Source organism: Perca flavescens, chromosome 11 (assembly GCF_004354835.1).
Source record: "Perca flavescens isolate YP-PL-M2 chromosome 11, PFLA_1.0, whole genome shotgun sequence".
In the NCBI taxonomy this organism is placed as follows: Eukaryota; Metazoa; Chordata; class Actinopteri; order Perciformes; family Percidae; genus Perca; species Perca flavescens.
Window position 1 is genome coordinate 12,030,930 of NC_041341.1, and position 23,457 is coordinate 12,054,386.

The 23,457-nt window shown below is 40.4% G+C and overlaps 1 protein-coding gene across 1 annotated transcript; it reads right to left on the reverse strand.

Moving 5' to 3' along the window:
- Positions 1 to 1,773: 1,773 nt before the first annotated feature.
- LOC114563622 (probable ribonuclease ZC3H12C) lies at positions 1,774 to 22,128 on the reverse strand. Its single transcript, XM_028590420.1, has 7 exons — positions 22,103 to 22,128; positions 21,950 to 22,015; positions 4,915 to 5,796; positions 4,497 to 4,636; positions 4,123 to 4,357; positions 3,585 to 3,691; positions 1,774 to 3,272 (listed from the first exon to the last, which is right to left on the reverse strand). Exons 3-7 carry the CDS (start codon positions 5,682 to 5,684, stop codon positions 1,774 to 1,776), a joined length of 2,751 nt encoding a protein of 916 aa, XP_028446221.1. The 5' UTR covers positions 5,685 to 5,796; positions 21,950 to 22,015; positions 22,103 to 22,128.
- Positions 22,129 to 23,457: the final 1,329 nt, after the last annotated feature.

The window sequence follows — 23,457 nt, forward strand, 5'->3', positions numbered from 1 at the left end:
GAGATAATAATAAAAATTAAGAATATTACTATTTCATACAACAAATACAGTTCAAAGTGCTTAACATTAAGAGATGACAACCTAAAAATACTTTGAAAGAGAAGGCAGATAAAAAGGAAAGATGCTTAGTTTAAAATTACGTCATATTAATTATAATACTTACATTTAATTGATTTAATTTATGAAGTGATTCTTACAAATTAATTATTTTAACAGATAATTAGTAATGGAAATAATTGTTAGTTGCAGTCCTTGTACATTACTCTGATAAATCTAAAATTTAAAATGAATCTAGACTTGCCAAGTTGAACTATATTAGCTTATTGCTGTCTTACTAAGGTAATTAGTTCATGTCCTTGATGTAATGAATGAATTCAAGTTATTACCACTTATAGTTTTGTATTTTTCTTAAAGTTTCTTTCTTTACTAAACAACTGAGTTTTAATTTAACCAATGAGATTATTAGTGCATCTGAGAAAAGTTTGTAGACCTAAAAACTACTATCTATAGGTGTCTCCATGATGTTAAGTGACTGATAACATAGTCTGTGGGAGGAAGGTGTTTCCCAACTCTTGCCAGTCTATTCCTGTCTTTTACTGCAAAGCTGTGGCTTTATTTAACAGAAGGGTACAAAAGAGTTTTACCCTGTTTGAGGCGGCTAAACCCTCCTCGTCATGTCCCCACTGACAACGGAGACCCTGTGTCTCATGCAAGACAGACATTCACACACATTGAAAGGTAATAAATTAACACATATTTTAAATTAAAATAATAATACCAACAATATTCTTTGAACCCTAAACATTTCTGGTGCTCTCCACAGCCACCTTCATATGATTTAGAATTTTGATATGGTTTAAAGATGGAAAAGAACTGAGGGATGTTTAAAAACAAATAGTACTGAAAGCTGATGAACTGTGAAGTCAGCTGACAGGGCTCCTAGCAGAGGAAATAAACATATTCAAAAGTGAACAACAGCTTGGGGTTTTCAAGTGGAGTTTTTGCTATCTTCTTTGTCGGTGCCGCTTGACTTTCACTTCCGTGTGGGGGAAATCCACAAAATCTCACCACAGCATCTGATCGGCCACCTGCCAGTCTAGAGAGAAACCCTTGATCCGTTTGTTTAGCTGATTCAACATTAAATAAGGTAGGAATATATTTGCGATGTGTAATGACATTTCACAATTAAATATATTATTTTACATAACCCACGCTGTCATCATCTTTGTGACTGGAAAACAGAAGTATTTCGCTCAGATGGTAAATAGGAATATTAGATATACTTATACTCTGATATGATTGCCAAGGAAACACAGCAATAACATAAAAAGTGCCAAAAACCGAATCATTTAAAAGAAAATCATCAAAATAACTTAAAATATAACAAATAAATTAATTTAAAATAAACAACACTGTCACCCTTAAAACACAGCCTCCCTTAGCACACTACCTTTAGGTATATCCTCATAACCCAAAATAGCTCACAAAATGCACATTGAACCCCAACTTTCCCTGATCTTAAGTGCTCAAATAGCAAGCAAATTCATTGAAAAATATGGCAATTTCCCTTTACAAAAATACCATTACAAATAATGAGACAACTTCCCTGTTATAAAATTAAGCAGTCCATTAATAGCTAAATGAGCTTCATATCTTGTGCTTTTGGTTTGTGTATGTCCAACCTGACTTTAATAATTAAAATGATAAGAAAAAATCAACCTGCAGAAGTGAGCCCAGTTGAGATGAGGCTGTAACTCCACCTTCTGGCTTAATTCAAGAACCGTGCTGCGATTTCTCCATCAGAATCGCAGCTGCAAGCTCCTGAGCATCCACCACATGAGGGTTCCTGGTCATCACCATCCTCACCAAGTCTGCAGGGAAGATGCGGCACAAGTTAACAAACACCCTCTCTCTAAGGTCCTGGTATTGACCCGAGACAGGGGGTTCCTGTTGCTGGGGCACTGACGACAGGTGGCTTTTGTGGGTAGTCATGGATGGAAGGGACAGCTGTGGGAGAGGTGGAAGACTGGATGCAGAAAGGTCATGGGGTGATAAATGGGCTGGCCTGCCCCAAGGAGAGTGCCAAGCCTTCTTGTGGACTTCTGGAAGGCTCTGGAAGCCATACGGATCATAGCAAGGCTTAGGGGGCTGCTGGTAATGGGGGTCCCAGTTTATCTGATGTTGTGGTTGTTGGTTTAGCCCCGAGTGGTTTCTTCGGGAATGTAGTGGTGACCCTTTGTACACTTGGGGGTGCTGGAGCCCACTTTCCTGCCAAAGGGAGCCCATCAAATTGCTCTGAGAGTGAGCAGTGGATGTTTGGGGTGAACAAGCTGGGAATTCCCCTGGGAAACTGCTCAGCAATGGATGCCGAAGGTGGGGTGGGATGTAGGGTGAAGGGGACTTGAAGGGACGTGGAGATACATGAGAGGTAACAGAAGATGGGGGGTCTTCCAAGCCAAAAACATGTTGTCTCCGTAGTGCTTGAGGAACAGGATAGCTATGAGGAGCATGTTGGCCCAGTCCAGGAGGAACACGGCTTACAGTGTGGGCATTCTGGCCAGAGCAGTGATGATGGTGGTGAGGATGGTGGTGGTGATGGTGGCACTTGGAACCATTGTCTAACAAAGGGTCAGGGGAGAAAGAGTCTGAGCTGGCACTGCCTTCACTGCTACAGTCTGACAGTCGTGATCCAGCTCGCAGGTCAGCTGGGAAGAAGCACTCAGGACTCTGTGGCACTACCAGACTGAGGCTAGAGTAGGCCTTTACCAGTGAGCTGTAGCCCAGCTCTGGAGACTCACATCTGTGGTAAGGTTCAGTCTGGCTTGGTCCAGATGCTCCAGCAACCCTCAAGCTGCCTCCACCACTTCCCTCCCATCGGTCAAAGCTTCCTGATGAAGGCCCGCCCCCTGGAGCAGGATACCCTAGAAAGCTACTGCTACAGCTACTGCTGCTGCTGCTGCTGTTGCTTCCCCTACGTCCTTCCACTTTGGACTTGATCCGAAGCTTGTCCTCCAAGAGGTCAGTGAAGGACCCCCGGAGGCTGGGGCTTGGCTGTTTCTTTGGAGTGCCCCGACTTGGCTCGGCCTCAGTCATTCCTTTTGGTTGACCAGAACTTTGGCTCTTTACCATCAGGGCATCTTCCAGTAGGCCTCTAGAAGCTACTGATGACATTTTGGCACTGGCACGGAGCTCGTCAGCCACGGCACGCTGGGGCTGGCTACCCCTCTCAGGGTGATAAAACTTGCACTTGTGGCCATATGTGCACTTCTTCCCTAAATGATGAAAAAAGAGAAGCATTTGTCAATGGTTGTTCATTTGGAATGAAAATGTTTATAACATCTTAGTTAGAGGATAATATTTGCATCTTTTGTATCTCTGTTAATTGCACTGCACTAGAGCAAAGTTAACCTCTCTAGCATAAAAACAAAAGAGGTTGAATAACATACTTAAGGATCATTCTTTTTGTTATTTATTTCCTAAAATACAGGACTGTATCTAGAAAACCAAGTGAAGGTGCTAATTGGTGCAAAAATACAATTTGCAGCACAAACACCCAAGTGCATATAACTGCTGCATATTTTTACCATAAGGACATGGCTGCTTCCTGTGTTCAGGAACAATAGGCCTCTTCCTCAGGAAGTTCTCCAGACTGGGTCCGTGGCGTCCCAGTGGGTCATCTGGTGGCATGAACCTAAATACACAGTCAATACATTAAACCCCAAACAAACATACAGTTAATAGGTCATTAAATAGGAAATCCTCAGATAATTTCCCTGCAAAAATGCATTGTGTAAAAGTTAGAGGGATACCAGCTATCTTTTACAAGTGTTCTTTAGTGGTTCGGACACACACTGGACAAAAGTTAAAGTTCAGGCTTTTTATTTTAATGGCTAATGAGTAGCAGCAAAGCCTCCGTCTTTAGTCTATTATGACTTTTCCAACAACAGATTCTATGTTTTCTTACTTTCTGTTAGATTTTTATAGTATTATCTCCTTTTAGTGACTTGTGGCAGGCAAAATGCAACTAAAGGATTTTCCATAATGAAATTTCTAAAGGTATTAGCACTCTTCTCTTTTCTGCACTCCAATAGAATTTGTTCTCCTTTGGTATGAGTTGCTTACTTGTCGTTTACAAAGGAGTACATCAGTAGACGCTCATCAATGAATTTCTTCCACTCTGGCTTCTCATTGGCTAGGTCACGGTAGTTGTCGTTGGAAACAATGATGCCGTCTGACTCATAGGCCAGTTTTACAATGAATCGGTCATCGTAGCAAACCACACGGCGTCCCTGCACGCGGCGAGATGGGGTGAAGACCAGGATCTTCTCTTTCTCTAGTTGCCGTAGGATCTCTTGGTCTGAGGAAAGAGACGGGATACAGTTGGACATAAAGAAAGGACAAGAAAGTTGATAAATCTTCCATTTGGTATTGATGACGATAAGAAATCAATCCCGAAGCAGAAGACTTTAAATCTATAGTAGCTGACTAGCTGTTACCTGTGATGAGGGCATCAGGTCGTGATTGCTCTTTTCTCCAGGCAGGGACAAAAACAGTGATGTCACGGTGGCCTCGCTCCAAGAACCAATCAACGGCCAGCTGGATGCCTTGACAGGAGAACACTTCCTTATTTCCATGACTGCAAGAGCAGAAAGGCACGTTAAAGACAATCAGTGATGTGAACACAAACGAAAGAGTTGTACTACCACCAAAATCTAAAACTCTTAAAAATATTGGTAGTTCATTGGTTGATTTGACCATTAAAAAAAAAGGAAGGCATTCTTGTTTTGTCATAAATTAGTCATTGTAGTGAATAGCCACTATTCCCCTACTCTAAGACATGGGATTTTCTTCACTGAGTGAAGCATCAGTGCAGTCATCATGTAAAATGTGGTTATCCGTTGTTATCTTCCTCACCTCATGGCTACATTGCTCCCATCCACCACAATGGGCCGAAGGTTTTCTTTGTCCTCCAGCAGCTGGGACGGACACAGCAGCCGACAGGAGTCCGGAGAGGAGTTGGATAAGGAAGAAGAGGAGGAGGAGCAGACCAAAGCAGATGACAAAGAGAAGGAGGGAGACTGGGAGACAGTCAAACCTCTTTGTTGCTCCATCTCTGTCTTGGTTCCCAGTTTGACCAGCTCGCCCAGCATGTCATTGATGAGTGCGTCTGGCCCCAGTTTCCTCAGCACCAGCAGCACCAGCTCCTCAGAGTAGCCAAGCTTGAGAGCAAACTCCACCTTGGCGCGGTAGTCTGTGAGGGGGTCAGTGGGGGGTGATGTTTCTGGCTGTGGGGGTTCTCCAGGGCATCGGTTTGGTGCCAGGTCCAGCCTGACTGTCTGAAAGACTGAAGATGACTCCTGGTGCTGTAGGTGAGGCTGGTCTTGCTGAGGGTATTGAGATTCTGAACCAGACCCATTCTGGAGCCGTTCATCGTCACTGTCTGAAAAGTTACTGCAACTACTACTGCTGCTACAGATTGAATTAGTACTAAAACTTGTGCTACTACTACCAAAACTGTTACTGCCGTTACCAGCTTTGACGTTTAAGACCCCTATACTCCCAGGATCCCTCACAGTGCTCAGGCTGACCTGCCGCTTAGCACCTTCCACATGGAGGTAGTCTAGATCCAGCCCCAGGCTGAGGATGTGGCCTGTCCCATCCTCCAGATGGTTTTTTACGCCCATGAAGCTGTCTCATACATCCAGCTCCACACCCTCCGTGAGCTCACGGGCACCTGACAGACCCCACTGTTACTGCTGGTAGTTAACAGCTCAGTGACTGGTCTTTGGAGTGAAGCTTGAGGGAGAGACAAGAAGTGACTCGTTAAATTCCTGCAAGGACTGCATAAAAGTGATGAAGAGTATGCAGGAATGAGTCAACTGCATTTACACTTCGTATTACCATGTGATCTGCATCTGGATATCTTATCTGAATATAGGAAATGTCTGTTAATGCCATGTGTAAATTTAGGCAGGATGTATTGCAATCAGGATTCTATAAGATCTGAAGGTGATCTGGCTCACATTGTGATCAGATATCAGCCAGGTGTAAAAACATTCAGTATACAGTTTGGCCACATTCTTAAGAAAGAAATCTCTTCAACAAGTTGAAAGGTCGCTTTACTCTGCTTTTTTCCTGCCAGCTCAGCAAGCTCACCAAAAACTTAGAGACACCGTCTTCATCAGTGTCAGAAAATAAGTATAGTCCATAGGAGCACCACTTCCCATGAAAAGTCTGCCAGCTACAGCTTTTACGTATTAAGATTTCTCAGCAGAATTGAGCCAAAAAAACAAAAACTAAAAATACAGGTCTTAAACGCAAAGTACCGTGATGATGCAAATACTAACCTTTAACAGAAGTAAATGCTTGAAGGATCCTTTAACCTGTAACCACCCTTACCTGCCCTCCCACTTCTACTGATTTGCATTTTAGCAGCGAGGAGCTTTGTTGTCAAAGAAACATCAATTAGACTAGAGGCAAAATACCAGACACTTGAGCCAAGAAACATGTTCAAGTGATGCCAAACCCCATTACTGATGTATGTAATTACTGAAGACTGTTGCCAAGAATCATATATCATATTGCAGATATGTAGGCTCAGCCAAGGAACAGAAATTGCTGCCAATTATATTTTCCCAAATCTCGTAAATATGGATAGTTTATGATTTTAAGTGCTTTACACAAACTAAATAAATGTCAGAACTCTGACTGACATACACATGTATTTTATTTTAAACAATATATTGCTTTGTATTTTTAATTACAGTTGTGTGAGAATAACACAATAACGTGCCGTGGCTTGTCTGACTGACTTGAGATCCACAGGCAGACTCTCTGGTTACAAATATCCAAATAAGAATAATTATTACTCGTCACAAATAAATCAAAACAATACTTAAATGTGGTTGAAGGAAAGGATATAGCAACATTTGAGGATGTAGTTATTCTTTAAAAGAGCAGGTGACCATTATAATTGTTGTAACCAACAAAGTTCAATTTCATATTTCAAAGTGGCCATTTAAAGATGAAACAGTCTCCAGTTTGGACATATTGTCGAAGCAATCCCTTCCTATTAATATGCAATAAGTAACTTTAACAAAAGTTCATTCACCAAAAAAAAAAAAGAACACAAGGAAATACACCGTCACTGATGCAAACCACCTGAAACAGCCGACATTTCCAAAGCCTCAGCACAAGCTGCTGTTCCTGTCCAACCTGCACCACGTAACGGCAACAAAAGCAACAGCAGTGGGAGTTTTTTGACCTGCAGATATGTGCTATCTACAGGCAAGAAAATACTACATTTGACTAAATGATGAGATAATGTTTTTTGCGAAAATTACGTCTGAAAAAGTGTCCGTCATATTATATTAGAAGACAGGATATTTTCCCATTTACAACAGCACTACATAGTGAGCCTGTTACTTTAAGTGTTACATATATATACATATATATATGCATATATACATATGGGATTTCTGCTGGGTTGTGTGTTGTGTTACAAGTACGAGTGTTACAAGTGCAGAAAGATCGATCAGACCATTGCCGACATGACTTGTTATAACAGTCTTAAATGTGCAAAAAAACTGGTATGTTCCTTTAAAACTCTATTAAAAGACCATCAATGCATTTTGTGTAATTACAACTAGTTTTTTTTTTAAAGTGGTACCTTACAAATTCACGTTCTTGAAATTAAACACAAAGTGATGTTCATGAAATTGAATCAGATTCTTTATAACATGAGCACCTAGCAATGAACACCTCACACTGAAGTCCAGGCAGGAATTATGAGCCTTTCAGTTTTAGTTATGAGAGCAATAACGGTCATTACAGCCTCTCTTTCTTTACAGAAGTGTTGCCCACTGGCCCTGTGAGGGTCCACGGATTGGATAAAACAAAGAGGGATCTGGTGTGGTAGGACATTGCTTAGTGACCTCTTTAAATAAACATGTTCATTTTCTCCCACATCTCACAAACACACCCATACATTAGAACAAGCACACACATAACCCCTACATAAATACATAGCAACTATGCTTAACAGAGGCTTACTTTAAGCTTCCTTAAACGTTTATCCTTGATCTAGTTCAGTCTTGTTTGCTCAGTGCATCATATGCCCTCACTACAGCTTCAGGGCTTTTGTTTATTGTGTTGCAGATTATAAAAAAAAAATTAAATAATGGGTAAGGTCATTCTTCTAGTTGCCTCTACTTGTCTTTTTAGTGCACAAAGGAATTGAAAGTCAAAGACCAGTGAATTGATAACTGGATTTAATGCTTTTAACACTCGTTCAAACCACAAACAAAAACCAGGGTCAGTGTATTTGTGTGTTGGGTTGTTTATCTGTGGAAATACCCATCAAGGGTACTTCCAAAGCATCAAACTGCTCCCAGGTCTGTGAAAAGCTTTGTAACTGCAGGCTAGGGGTTTCACAGAATAGTCAACAGAATAGTCACAGAATTGTAGACTAATCGTTTATTTGTGGTTTTAGCACGGTGCTGTAATAAAGCAGTGGCAATGCTTCTGCAGCAGATATGCAGCTGGCGGCGCTGTGGGTAGGTCTTGTTGACAGTGGTCAATGGTCAATAATCCTAGTTGTCATGTGTGACTTTAACACTGTACAGTGTGGGATCCTAAAGTAGAAAGAAACGTGGCTGTACGTCCCAATGCTACTATCAACAGTGTGCCAACGTTAGTGAGGAGAAGCGCCAACAGAGTGAACAAAGTAGGCAAAAAAAAAAGGTGGTTGCTGTTGAAGATAGATTTGTTTGAAGAATTATTTTCTGTCATGTCATGTTAAATAAACAGAATTTAAGGTATTTAGAGAAAGACGACGCCCGCTATCCTTGCAAGAAAGAGACAGTTATGTCCAGTTCAGACGTGCCTGCATTAGTCTGGTTTAGTCCAATCAGATCGCAGCTCATTTGTGAACAGCCTCTCAGAGCCAATCGAGGACTCTGCTGTTTCACCTACCTCCAGGTGGGTCCTGCCTACATTAGTTAACCCTTTACTGGTTGTATTTGAGACCTTTTTGACAAAAACTGATCAGTTATCGGCTGAAAAGAGCTATGATATATATCTCCCGTGATTAGTCGGCTACTCGTCTACTTTGTGAGAGTAGTTGATGACTACTAAAATGCTGCAGTCAATGAAAGCATTTAAGGTCCTTTTCAAACAAAAAACGCTTTTGATTGTCTATTATCATGCTTTGGACTAAGTGGAAGCATCTCAGATTTGGTTTCACAGTTGTTTGGACAGTAAACCACCCTGACGTTAGCTGAAACTTAACTTTAATCTGACACAGCAGTGCGAAGCCTCCGAAAAGACATAAACTAAGACAAAACTAAGACTGCGCAACATATATGTGAAACAGAAGAAAATATAGTAAGACTATGTAACTTTGCTGAACAGCAGACACTGTGCTCACAAACTGTGGAATAATGGTGCACCAAGTTTTACATGATTCTCTTGAGACAGTTGCTTTGAAGACATCGTCATTAGCTGACCAGAGTCAGAACAAGGGGAACAAGGACCAAAAGCAGGAAACAGTAAACTTGTCGTCTGGTAAAAACAGTTATAAAGTGGATGGTCTATATCAATGACATTCCACTTCCGGGATTGCTCTGTTGCCGTCGGAAATTCTGCCAGACTTAACTCTTTTCAGCCGGATGTTACCTTCCGCTTTCTTTGTGTTGGTATTTTAAACTCCGGTGGATTTATGAGGACTATGGTTACCTGTTCCTCAGATCTCTGCAGGGTAAATCCAGACAGCTAGCTAGACTATCTGACAATCTGAGTTTTCTCTCGCACAACTAAAACAACGTTTGAACGTATACATGTTCCACCAAAACTAGTTCCCTTCCCGAGGCTATTTTGCAGAGGCGCCGCAGCTTTTCCCGGTGCTTAGCGCCGTCCAAGACAATTGTGATTGGTTTAAAGAAATGCCAATAAACCAGAGCAGGTTTTTCTCCCATCCCAGAATGCTGTGTGGACTAGCCAGACCCTCCTCCGCAGCACTGTCTGGCGGAAGGTCTGGCAATGCGAGACTATAAAGTGGATGAAGTGAAATTTCCAATTTTTTCCAATTTGTTTATGACAAAGGATTTCAGCATTTCATTTGTAAGAGCAAGCTTGTGTTACTCTTTGTTTCAAAAGTGACATAGTCTTGCTTTAAATTAAGAATAACATGGCACCTGAACAGGAAATGGCTTTAAAAGTAAAGGCCATCACATATTTTATTTAAGCCCCAAAAGGTTATTCTTTATCAGCCAGCATCTGCAAACTAATTAAGAAGAGTTCATTTCAGACTTTGTATGAATGTGTTTGTGTGGTTATATTATATTTATATAGCGACAGTTGTAATGAGGAGCCTCTTGGATCTCAGGCTAAAGTACCGGAAAGCAGGGGCCTCTTAATGTCCCGACCCCGATGTCTAAGCTGCCGCAGCACTGTTTGTCACCCTGAATGCCACAAAAGAGCTGGAATAATTTAGTCCGCAACAACAAAAGAAGCACAAAAGGAAAGAGTGAGAGTGTGTTTTTGTGTGTGTGAGGGGGTGGGGGGGGTAAGAAGTGTGTCTGGCTTGCCGTCATTCAACAATGCAGCTGCCTCCCAATCTGTCCTCTTGTGACGGGAGTATTGTTCTCCAGGCCCGAGCAGTGTGCACAGACGGAGGCTGGGGCATTTTAAACCCGTTCACCCCCACCAACACACACACACATAAACATGATGCCTGGTGATGCAGCAGTCACACCAGCCTCGGTCACAGGTCGCCAGACGGAATCTTTGAGGAGTCAGCAGAAATATGAAAGTGACACAGCAAGTGTAAATCATTCAGTCAGTATGGCTTTTAGTGTCCCACTGTGACTGTGAGTTTTTAGAAAAAATAGAATAAATATGTAATACATGTATGTAATACTTTGTATAATACAAATATCTTTTGCCTTTTAATGCTAAACCATCATCACTATAGTAATGTAGTCTGTGTTATTGTAATGTAGTCTTGCGTTTATCAATAATCTTTTGGCAGCAAATAACACTATGAATATAGCGGCTGCTGCAGAATATTGCAAAATGTCCAGGATAAGTCTAGAGCAACAAAAAAAAGAATTCTAACAATGTCTTAAATCAACAATTAATGAACTACAATAGTCTACAAGCCACTATTGTGCCAAATTTGATGCTTAGCTGATAAAATATTAATTATGAAATGTTTTATAAGCTTTTCCAGACTCAACGTGATCAATTTGTCTTTACATTTTGAAGAAGACAAAAATAATACGTGCACCACAATAATGTAGGAAGCTAATAAAGAGTATTTCAGTTTCTTTTGTTGTTACTTCAGACATTGAGAAATATTTCTCAATTGGGAAACTTCTAAGTAAAAATTCAATTTAGTGACTTTTTGTGGTTTCAAATCCAAATCTGTATGAACATATTATACAGAAAGAATAACTCCTCTACAAAATAATTTCTGGATGGGTTAAGTGGGAGGGGGGCCTGAGTCTTTCCATAGTGAGCAGATGCTGCAGCCTCCACCTCAGTGACCCAGCCTGCCTGCACTACTTCTGCACTGTGAGTATCTCTGTATGTGTCATGATCCGGGGTTAGGACCCTTGGGGGTGTACGGAGGGATGAGCTCCCCTGAGTCCAGACCCTGACCAGTCCCTCAGGGCTCCCGCATGGCTATCATTTGCCGGCTGAGCCCGGCACTGAGCCAGTCTGCCACACCAGCGACTGGCTGGGAGGGGGACAAAGGGGGTGTAGAGGGTGGGGGTGGGGGGTAAATATCGGCAGCGGGGGCAACAGATGCCTGCTGAAGTCACAGGAGACCTCCCTGAAAGCATCCTCCACCCTCCCGTCCTGCCTCTGCAACTGGTGGTGTCCAGATTCATCCTCAGTGATACATATCACCACTGTCTGTCATGTAACCTTTTTGGATAGGGGTTGTGGGTAGCACTTACTTTAACCTCAGAGTTGTGCAGACTCTCAGTCGGTTATGTCTGTTCTGCCTCTCTGTTGCTAACCGAACCCAGGAGCACCATGTCACGTGGGGATCTACAATCACTCATATCTGGTTCCACTCTCATCAATACAACATTTTCTTATTAATTTTGGATTAAATAAATTAAAATTGGAATGAAATTAAACTATTCATCATGCTGTGGGAGAACCCCAAGGAATCCCCCAAAATGCCCTGGTTGAAAACCACACAAAGCTTGTCTTAATTTCACTTGCGAACAAACTTCATACTGTACATCTACACTAAAACCTTCCAAAGTGAGCAAAACATTCCTATGAACTACATTTTTTTCCACAATTTTTTTAACACATCCAATAGTTGATTTGAGACATTTCATTCTGGAAGTGGTGGACAGATGGACATTGCTATCTGCTACTAGCGCGGCTAAAACAAACTATTCTTTAATTGGGCATTGTCTGTCTATAAATTCAACCGTTTGAGTGTTTTGTTAACAAGAATATTTGCCACTTTCAACATGTAAAACAGATTTGAGCTAGATACAAAATAACACAATCATGACAACAACTTTGGAACTTAGAGTTTCTTTGTCTAGCTAACTCTCTAAGTGCAGCATTACACCACATATGAGCATTTTTTAGTGACCCATGACAAAGCACGATAACAGTGTTCTTAATATTCTTTACCATGCAAAACTGAGGCTAACCCAGGGCAAAGCACAAGAAGAACAAAAGGGAAACACTTACCACGCAGCTCCAAGAGAAACAGCAAGGCAGCAAAACAGAGAAAAGGCAAGAACTCCTACAATTTCTCTCCTGGAATGCTGCCTTTGGTCATTCCAACAACAAAGCATAAGTCAGAAAAACTTCAGGGGGGAGTTCCCAATAATGGTGCTTTTAAAGTAAGCCCAGATGTATGACAAAATCCCTCAAAAATCAAGTCAAATCTCAGTATCCAATCTCCAGTATCCAGTATCTAGTATCTAAAGAGTTGGAGAATGTAAAGCTGTCAATCCAATTGGGGCTGAGCAAAATTAGTTTCCTGGTTGAGTTTAGCAGCAATCCTAAGAGATCAACTTTCAAACTCTTCTTTTTGGTTGAGCAGCAGAGTGCAGTTTCCTGAGGCTGCAGGTTGAGCAGTGTGACTGACAACAGATGGAGTGGAAAGCATCTACGATCCTCCTCCTCACACTGGTTCTGCCTCCTGACCAATACCAACGCAGAAATCTGACCACAACCTGTCTTCCCCAAAGCTTATTCTGTACATCACCCACCACTCCACCAATAGAAAGGGACAATAACATAAGATAGGATATCTCCACCCCCCCCCCCCTCCTTTACCCAAAACATCACAGACAACAAACACACACACACAACACACCAGCCCATTCGCTGGCTTGAGCCATGAATGGACGAGAAGGCGTGAGTTGACAATGGTGGGGAGGGGGACACAAAGGAGGGCCCTCGGCAGGCAGCTGCACACACACTCACCATGCTCAGTGCCATTACACACACACACACATGCACACCGCACACACACACACACACACACACACACACACACACACACACAAATACAGATACATGAGGAGAAAGAGCGAGTGAAAAAAAACAACAGGACCCAGAATTGAGCCCTGCGGAACACCTGGCTCACTGGGGACGGCTGCCGACTTCGACCTCTTTGTTTCATCGGTGGGGGATTGGTTTGACTCAGACAATGAGGCGAATTATGTTAAAAGTAGTGTGTGCTCTCATAACGGGTGTTTGGAATGTAAGCGCTTGTGTGTGTGTTTGTGTTTATGTGTGTGTGCATGCGTGCGTGCCTGCGTATGTATATGTCTGATGGAAAGTTAGCAGGTGGGGAAGGAAGCTGTGAAGGAAAAAAGTCTTCAAACTAACAAGATGCAGACAATGAAAAGAGAAGGAAAAGAGAGAAAAGGAAGGGAAAAAAGCAAGAGTAGAGCTCTATTGTTTGGACACAGCCCTGACAAAATTGCTGCATATTTTCAAAGGCCTCAGATTGTGAGGAGGGGTATTACTTGTAGGCTCAGAGGATGGCGGAAACAAAGACTGGCTGCCTGTCAGGCTGGACTTAAACAGTTCCAGTTACCAGGCCATTTTACCTTCTTAAAGGAGGAGGTTCATTGTTTTCTCCCAACATTGCCAACCTGTCAAGCAGAAATTGAATCATTGTGCAGCCAATATTGCAGTATTGTAAATGACCAAATAAGTCAAAATTAAGTAAATCATGTAGCATTACTTTACGGAAGAGGAGATGGTATTCTATCTATCTATTTCAGAGCAAGGGAATACATGTATTAACCTTAAGTATGTAACCTGTACAGCCTCTCTGGCACCGCATGTCCCATTTCTTTTGTGTGTGTGTGTGTGTGTGTGTGTGTGTGTGTGTGTGTGTGTGTGTGTGTGTGTGTGTTTGAGCACGTGTGGTAAGTGTGGTGTGTTTGTATCCTGTTAAATGTGTTTAACTGCTTTTAGTGTCTGTTTTATTACTCAAATATGGGAACGGCAACACCAGTTGATTCTGTTAACTTTGGCAACCGGCCCCAATGGCTTGTTGCCAGCCTGGCAGACATTCTAAAGAAGCGTGATGCAGTCCTTAGCATGCTCAGTAAACGTTCCCTGAACCCAGAACATGCAAATCTGATGGGCACATTTCCCATTTAAGTAACATTTATTTCATCAGGGTTGAGCACTCATTTAAAGTTATTACAATAAATGTTATTGGTATTGTATATGCAAATTTACCTTGTGTCTATTTGGCCTCAACTACATCACGTGGCCTGATTTATTTTTATTTAAAATGCTGAATTGTTCCGCCAAATTATTCTTATGTATGAGTGGAAAACTGTGTAAACAGTTACACTAAGTTCAAATAAAAAAGTATAATATTGTATTGTATACTATGTTATATTGTTGTACTATACATTATGTTATGCAATACTATATTACTACACTTCACCTTATACTATGTCTCATGTTCTTAACTATATCATAATGTACCATATTATACTATATTATGTTAATGTTTACATTGACTATTGCATTATATTCTATTAAAAGACACTAGACACAGAGTACCAATTAATCATATATTGGTGTACACTGTTTAGACGTGTTGATTCTGCTGCTATTAATCATACCACTGTTACTTTTGCATGTAATTTTGTCTCCAAAGACTCTTGTATAGTTTCTATGTACTCAAAATCAGACCGAAGCCGACAGATCAAAGCCAGTGTGAGTCAGCAAGCGGTGATATGTTAAAACTGTTAATCATAAGGTTATAATGTTTCACCTGCATAACAAAACAACATCACAAACACAAACATATATATCACGTCAGACATTATGCTTTATTAGTGCATTGTATTTTACATAAATTACTTCATGAATAAACACCTACGCAATAATTGCTTGCTTAGGTAATAATAGAAAGATACTAAATAATTTGGACATCGTTACATGATTTAACAGTCAGTTACATTATTAAGCTCAGTTACACTTAAAGGCTTTTACTCTTGCAAAGTTTTTCTAAGTTCATATTTTCACAAGGTATTATAGGGGCAAATATAGCTTTTATTTTGACATTTTAGTTAACATGCATATTAGATCATTATGCTAACTTCATTAAAATCCGCATTTCTCAAACAAGTAAGCCCACAAGCTTTTACAATTTACAAAAAGAAAAGAAGACGAAGAAAAAAAAAATTAAACAAATACCATGAAAACTAATTTTTACCTGGGAATATAAACTGCTTGACAGAGATTGGCTTCAGCAAGTAGTTTCATAATTTTTCTTAAATCTACAGTTTGTCATCAGAGTCATTCCAGTGTGTGGTGGGCACTAAGTCACTGCAAAATTAAAGAAAAAAAGAGGCCTAGGATATTAACAAATCAAACAGTATCTGTATTATAATTACAAGTTAGTTCATTTATAGTAATTTTATAATTAGACTGATTTTCTTCTCTACTCTCTATCTACAACCCCCACTTGTGCTCCTCTTTGACTTGCAGTGACTCTTTAATTGGGGCTCAGCTGACAGGTTTTCCCCTCGGGGAGCAGGAGCCATGTGGACCATCTGCTTTTAGTCGCAGGAAGAACAGGTGTCCTGCTCCCCGCCGCCTGGCTGCACCTTACCAAGCCTCTCGAACGCAGTGCAGCACAGTGCTGCTGCTGTTTACCCAAGATAAATCTGAGGAGTTCTGTTTGACCTGTGTGGCTATTCTACCTCAAACAAAAGAGGAAACATATGGAAGTGCCACCAAATCTGACATGAAAGTAAAAGTCTGTTATTGCAGTTCTGAGCCAACTCTTTTTGTTTGTTTTTGTTATTAAAATATTATCAAAAATGGATCTATGTTTTTTTAATAAGCTTTTCTTATGTTTGCACGCCACCTAATTCACAATGATCACACTTTGAATTGTACCTTTATTAAATTTTTTAAAAAGATTTTTATGGTTGTTTGTTATGTTTTCTATTTGTATTTCAATGTGCTTGTATTGTGACTTCTTGTGTTGTAGTGCATTTTATTGTGAAGCACTTTGTGATTTTTATCTGTGAAAGGTGCTATACAAATAAACTTTACTTACTTACTTACTTAAATAAATTAATTCTGCAGGGAAATTATCCTTTGCATTCATTTTCCAGTGTATTGCTGTGTTAACACACCATAGGGCACAATCCCACTTTGATTAAATTTTGATCTTATATTATTTAAGTCCAGACATAATTATTTAATCTAAAATGGATGCATACAGTCCTGAAATTCATATTACAGTAATACTGAATATTCAAGTTTGACTTGTTTTTGGAGAAAACGTGTTAATTTTATGTATAATGTACAACACACTGAATTATTAACTTGCTGATAAATCAATACATTTAAAATCTTTGAGTCTTTGGAATGGGAGGATACCGGAGGACAAAGAGGATAATCCACACAGAAAGTCTTTGGCCAATTCATGGACTCAAACACAGGGCCATCTTGCTGAGGCAATGTGCACAAAATGTGAATAACACCGCCTCTAGTCTGAATGCAACCACACAAGTTATTAGGCTATTAGCACATTCTTGTGGATTTTATGAACATTTGATAATTGATTTGTGAACATGAACAAAATTAGCAATGGAGTCTGTTATCCTCTAATCCCTAAAACAATCCTCTCCAGAAAATAATTCTAACATGCTTGATCACAGTCAGGGTTAGGTGTAACTCTTTTTCACATTGACGTGGGTGATGAGAAAAAAAAAGAGAAAGGACAGAAGAAAGAGAACATGTGAAGATAATCCAGGCAGAGGGATGGATGAATGTGTGCCAGTAAAGAAACAGCAGGAGCAGAGGCTGCAGCAGCTCTGTCTTCAGCCCACTGGGTAAGCACTGATCCAGGCAGCAGGGATTACTCCAGCCCCTTAAAAAGGCCTGAGATGTAGATACAGGGAGAGGAAGAGGTAGTCCAGCTGGTATCATCCACACACACGCACACTTAACAGGCATAATGCTATACTAACAGCCCCCACACATGCTCCTACCTATGGAGAGGGTAGCCAAACAAACCAGACCAGTGTGTGTGTGTGTGTGTGTGTGTGTGTGTGTGTGTGTGTGTGTGTGTGTGTGTGTGTGTGTGTGTGTGTGTGTAGAGGGGGATGGGACAGGGTCACCAAGGACTTTGAAGACACAAAAGCTTGGCCTTAGGCCTAGTGCCCTCTGGGTCACTTAAGGAGGCAAGGAGGCAGCATGAAAACATGTGCGCACACACACATACACACACTCACGCGCACACCACCTGCTGTTCACACAGGCTCGTGTTTGGTGTAATGGAGATGGAGTGATTTAGCGGCCACACAAAGCAAGTCACATTGCTGAGATTTACCACATAACTCAGGCCAATAAAACCTCCGCGGCAACCGGTCAGCATCTTTGGAATTGTAGTTTTCAAAGAGGAACAGCAACTATGGCATATTTTCATCGACTAACAGTCTAAAACCCAAAGATATTCAATTTGTAATCATATAATACAGAAAAAGCTGCGTAACTTCACATTTGATAATCCATTCAGTCTATACTTTGAAAGAATGGAGGAGGATTAACTATGGAAATGATGAAAAATGTGTTTAGAAAACTGTATTTTTGGTTAAAAACTCTGTAATGTTCCAGACTTCCTGAAGTTTCTGGGCTTCATGGAGCCCAATGTGATTTTGAGAGGTTTATTCCAGAAAGAGAACATCAGGAAATTTTCCCAGTGAGTCAGGGGAAATCTTAACCTGACATGCCAAATGGTTTGTTAACACAGAACCATCAGAGAAACCGTCATTGGAAACTGTTTGGAAAAATAGCAGGCTACTTCAAAAAAATACCTGGCAGGTGATTGGATAAACCATCTGTCTTTCACGTATGCCATTGTTGTTTTGAAAAAAACAGTCGTGGCCATCACACACCTAGACCCCGCCCATAGCTGCCAGCAGTTCCTCATTACACTCTGACTGGTTCGGTCCGCTGCTGTTCGGAAACAAACGCATTACTTGAAGCCTGACGAAATGGATTTTCGCAATTCTTGCGGGATCTCATGATATGGTACTAATCCAGCTGTCATGCAAGGTAAGGAAAATCTGGGAATTTTTCGACAATGAAAAACTATCAAGGGGAAGCACTGTTTAGTCACGGAGGTGCTTTAACGTGATTATGGAAAGTAAGGGAAACGTCATGGAATTACACCTTTACAGCTCCAAAGACGATCAAATATCTTTCATAGAGTACGTACAGCGAGTCACACACACACACACACACACAAACACGCATGCACACACACACACACACACACACACACACACACACACACACACACACACACACACACACACACACACACACACACACACACACACACACACACAGCTCCCTGATTAAGTCATGATAGATTGTCCCCACAGGGCCAGGCCTGAACACTGCAGTGTGTGTGTCTGTGGTGTGTATTAGAAAATTTGCACATTTCCATATATACTGCTGCCTGCTTGTGTGTGTGCATAAGTGCGACCATGTGTCTGGCCGCATGCAGGTGTTTGTGTGTGTGTGTGTGTGACACTGGGGCGAGTGCCGGGTCAGCGGGGTCAAAGAGGAACAAAAGAACGGAGCAGCTCCCAGCTGCCGGGCCAAACGTCATCCAGCCCCACATCCCCCCATTCCTTTTCAATGGGAGCGTGCCGCTGTCCTGCTCCTGCTGACACATGGACATTTACACACACTCAGAGACACACACATGCCCCGCCCAGCAGTCCACAGTCATGTCTAGAGCTCGCTGCAGCAGGCAAACAAGGTAAAAGGGCACATGAGGACATGCAGAGCATGCATGGATGCAAATGCACAACACAGACCAACATCTGAAAGACACATCAGCCCTTACTCTCAGATTTTAACAGCATTTTGACCAACTGTCGATGAGAAAAGTGCAGGAAATAAAGAATGTTATATTGTTGGACTCACACTTTTTACTGCTGGTTTGGTCAAATACTGTGAAGAGGCTATTTCAGACTAATCAGATCTTTCACGTTATTACAGTTTTTTTCGATTGCTATACGAGAGTGGGCACAACTGGAGTCACATGTGCAAAACTCAAACTACAGTCTGCACTACCAACAGTCATCTGAGCTAAACAGTTCACATCACCTGCAAAACTCATTCAAAGCAACTCTTAACACACGTCTCAAACAATATGCACAGGCCTCACTGATATAACACACACCGTCACTCAGAACACACTGAGGGGAAAAACACTAGCATCAAACACCAATACACAAATTACAAACTTTCTCATCTTTACAGTTTGAACAATTTGAGTGACTTGACAATACTTAACAGTTTATTTAAGGAAAAAATATAGATTGTATAGTATGCCAATTTTTACATTAGGTAAACAAGAAGGAATGAAAATCAGCCGTTTTCTTCAATAAAGTATTTAGTCTCTAGTAATTTATGGAATTACTGGGGGGAAAAAACTAAAAGGTACATAACAGTACCAACGAATATTGTGACTAATCCTGCCTCGCTCCAGCATCATGTGGCAGGTTTTCTTCATCACATGGGATGTCTGCATCATCTCTAAATACTAATGAATGTGGTGTTTCTATTGCTTTCACCTCCATTACTTTCTGAAAAACAGTAAGAATGCAGTTTTACTATTGTAACGATATAGTGTTTTTCACTTTGTTTTATAGCTGTGTACATAACCTCAGACATCTTACCTGGACATATTGGTATCTTTGCTCTTTTACCTGTTTCTCTCAAACGGTACAGTGTATAATTGTTTCATTCTTATTTGGTGTTTGTATACAAAAAAAGACTTTCTGAGCTTTCTCTATATAAATACCATATATGTTCACTAACTAGTCTAAAATAAGACACCTACTTAGGCTTTCAGCTAAAATTGCAATCAGCAGTGTTTGATAGGCAGCAGACTGAAATCTATTCTGTTTTGAATGTGTGGTTAACAGTTTTGACAGCAGTGTGTTAGCATTTGAACAAAGTGCTGTAAATCTACAGTGTTGTGCACGTTGTGGTTAAAGTCATGGGATAAGTGTGTAGAGTTTTGAAAACTGTGTTCAAGCAATGAAAAACAAACTAGAGTTTGGTCCACATGAACTGCTGCTGTGCAGACTGTAGTTTGAGTTTTGCACATGTGACTCCAGTTGTGCCCACTGTCGTTTAGCAATCGAAAAAAACTGTAATAGTACCACTAACACAATATAAAAATGCTCAACTATAAGTACAAGTATTCAACAGTAAAACTAAGGTTGTTTTTTAGCCTTAAAATGTTGAGAGATGGACATTTTGCTCAAAAGGACATCAAATCTTCATATAATAAATAAATATTCCAATATCTCAGTATAAAACTTTCTTAGTGCTGTAGTGTTGCAGCAATGATTCATAAATAACAAAATACCTAGGTGTGGAGACCACAGCGATGCAAAAACCTTGGACTATGTGTACTGTACACTCTGACATGACATGAAGTACAAATAACTTGTTGCTTTAAGGGGAAAAAAACTAAGAAAAAACATGACTGAATGATGTCACAGATCATCTTTTCTGTTTTATCATCACAGCTGTCACCCCCCTGAGTGTGGTGTTTCAGTCAGCTGTGTTGAGTGACAAACCAGTCAGCTATGACATTAGGACATGTAGCTGTCAAAAAGCCAAATATTTTGCTCTGTTTCAACAGTCAGGACATCCACCTACTTTCAATATAAGAACAAGGAACAAGAGTGTGTGTGTGTGTGTGTGTGTGTGTGTGTGTGTGTGTGTGTGTGTGTGTGTGTGTGTGTGTGTGTGTGTGTGTGTGTGCGTGCGTGCGTGTAGAATAGAGGACAGCAAACCGAACTCGTTTGATTGAACTAAATTAAGTCACATTTTAAATAATTGCATAAAGATAAAAAAAAAGGTTCTTAAAATTTTAAATTGATCTTGCATATCAGCAGAACCACAATAGTCGTAACGTATATATAGGCATATATCGTATCTTTCAGCGGCTGTGGTATTTATACTGACTTTACTGCAGTTAATGACACATTTTGTTGACTTCTAAGTTATTTTTTTGGCTTCTGCTCGTTCAGAGGCCTGAATAGTAAAAGTGATCCATATTAAATAGACAATGAACTGATTTAACCTAATTGTAGTTAGCTCGTGTGGTTTCACTACAATATAATTTTGTGGGGGTTTTAAAATCTTTGGCGTTAATATTCCTGCAAGAACTCAAGTTGTTTGACTACAGTTTACTTCATCATTTTTACTTTATCATGGTTTTTACCTCCTATTAAGTATCCCTGCAAAACAAAGTGGCGTTTTTATATTCTTCCGTGGCATTAAATGTAGGTTCCTCACGTCTGAAATATAAAATGTGTCGCGAATCGATTTAAAAAGAAAAGAAAAGGAAAGAGGAATGACAGGAAAGTCAACTTACTTACTACTTTAGGCTACGTGGCATCGATTCCGTCCTGGTGACTGAAGCTGCCGGCTGAATGAGAAGCTGAGAAAGTCGGAATATTTCATAAATTTAGTTGCTTGCTGCATGTGTGTCAGAGAGTTATAACAGAGTTCATGTTTCCATCTATACCTGCCTGACGTCTCCTCCCAGCGGCCACGACCCGCATCACTCCGTGATGCATGCAGCTTTTTTTGGCATCATAGAGACAACGTTTTTGCTTCTGTGATTTTGTTCATTGAAGCTGAAGTCTTTTCCAGGTTAATCTATTCAGCATTATTAGCACAAGATAATAATACATCAGTCTATTTGCAAAAACAAAAAAACAATTCTTCCAGGAAATAATTTGGAGAAATATGCTTCATTAACTGGATACATGTATTCTTTGCAATGCTAATGTTGACATATTAGATCATGCAGTGATTTCCTCAAGATAAAGTGGTGATCTTGGTAAATAAATGTACCAAAAAGATTACCAATCAGGCTCTGTGAATCATTTTCAACTTTTTACCACATACGTTGTTATGGAGTACAAATGCAGATGTTGCCACTGGTGGCTCACATTTCTTATGGGGGACATACAGTAGCAACGGAATATGTCTCCCTCTATTGGAAAAACGCTGTAACAACAGTTACATTCAACAGACGCTTACAGTAATAGTGGCTCAACGAAATCCCACAAAAGTTAATTCTGCTGGAGAAAATACTTGTATAACGTGGGCTGGGAAAAGAGTGGTTACCTGCATTGCCATCACTACATTTTGAATATGTTTGTACTTGTCAGCTCAATGAACAACAATAACAATAAGAAAAACACACAAGAAACTGCAATCAACTTCTATATTTATTGTGGCGTTTAAAAATAAATAAGAAGATGTATTGAGAACATCAACAGCAGATATTACATTTGTTGTCAAATCTTTAAAACAGATAAATAAAAAAAAATGGAAATTGGATGACCCTCCCATCAACAAAGAATAAATAATAAATTGGCTTTTGTTTGTGGTGTGACTGAATCACAATCTTTTCAGTCAAAGCAATCAGATTGAAGTGGGGTTGCAAGAGTGCAGTATATGGGAAGTCCATTGTTTTTATAATTAGACCAGTGAGAAAGACTGTCCTTAATAAGCCACATTCCCAAAAATATCCCCCAAGTGTGGCAGAAAATCTCAATAACATGTTGTGCATCCCTTCATGTAGTATGAAAGAAATTATGACATTCAGGTATCTCTGTAAAGAGAGTTCAATAAGAAGATCAACACCACGCATGTCTCTCATGTGCAATAAAAAAGCACTCTTTCAACTTAGCACTCCTATGATAACATTGTCAAAATCGATACAGAATTTTTATTTCACACATTCTTTTACATCCTTCCTTTCTATGCCGCAGACAGTTGGGTTGGAGATTTGGGTGAGTTAGTCACTAATGTAGCCTCAAACAGAGCAGAGTTGAGGAGCAGGCTACAGATGTCTGGTAAGCTCATTTC

Excerpts from the sequence above, each read along its gene's own strand:
- LOC114563622 (XM_028590420.1), bottom strand. The coding sequence starts at position 5,684 with ATGGGCGTAAAAAACCATCTGGAGGATGGGACAGGCCACATCCTCAGC. Across the intron at positions 4,637-4,914 it reads GGGAGCAATGTAGCCATGAG|TCATGGAAATAAGGAAGTGT; the intron begins GTGAGGAAGATA and ends CTGCTCTTGCAG. Across the intron at positions 4,358-4,496 it reads ACCTGATGCCCTCATCACAG|ACCAAGAGATCCTACGGCAA; the intron begins GTAACAGCTAGT and ends CTCTTTCCTCAG.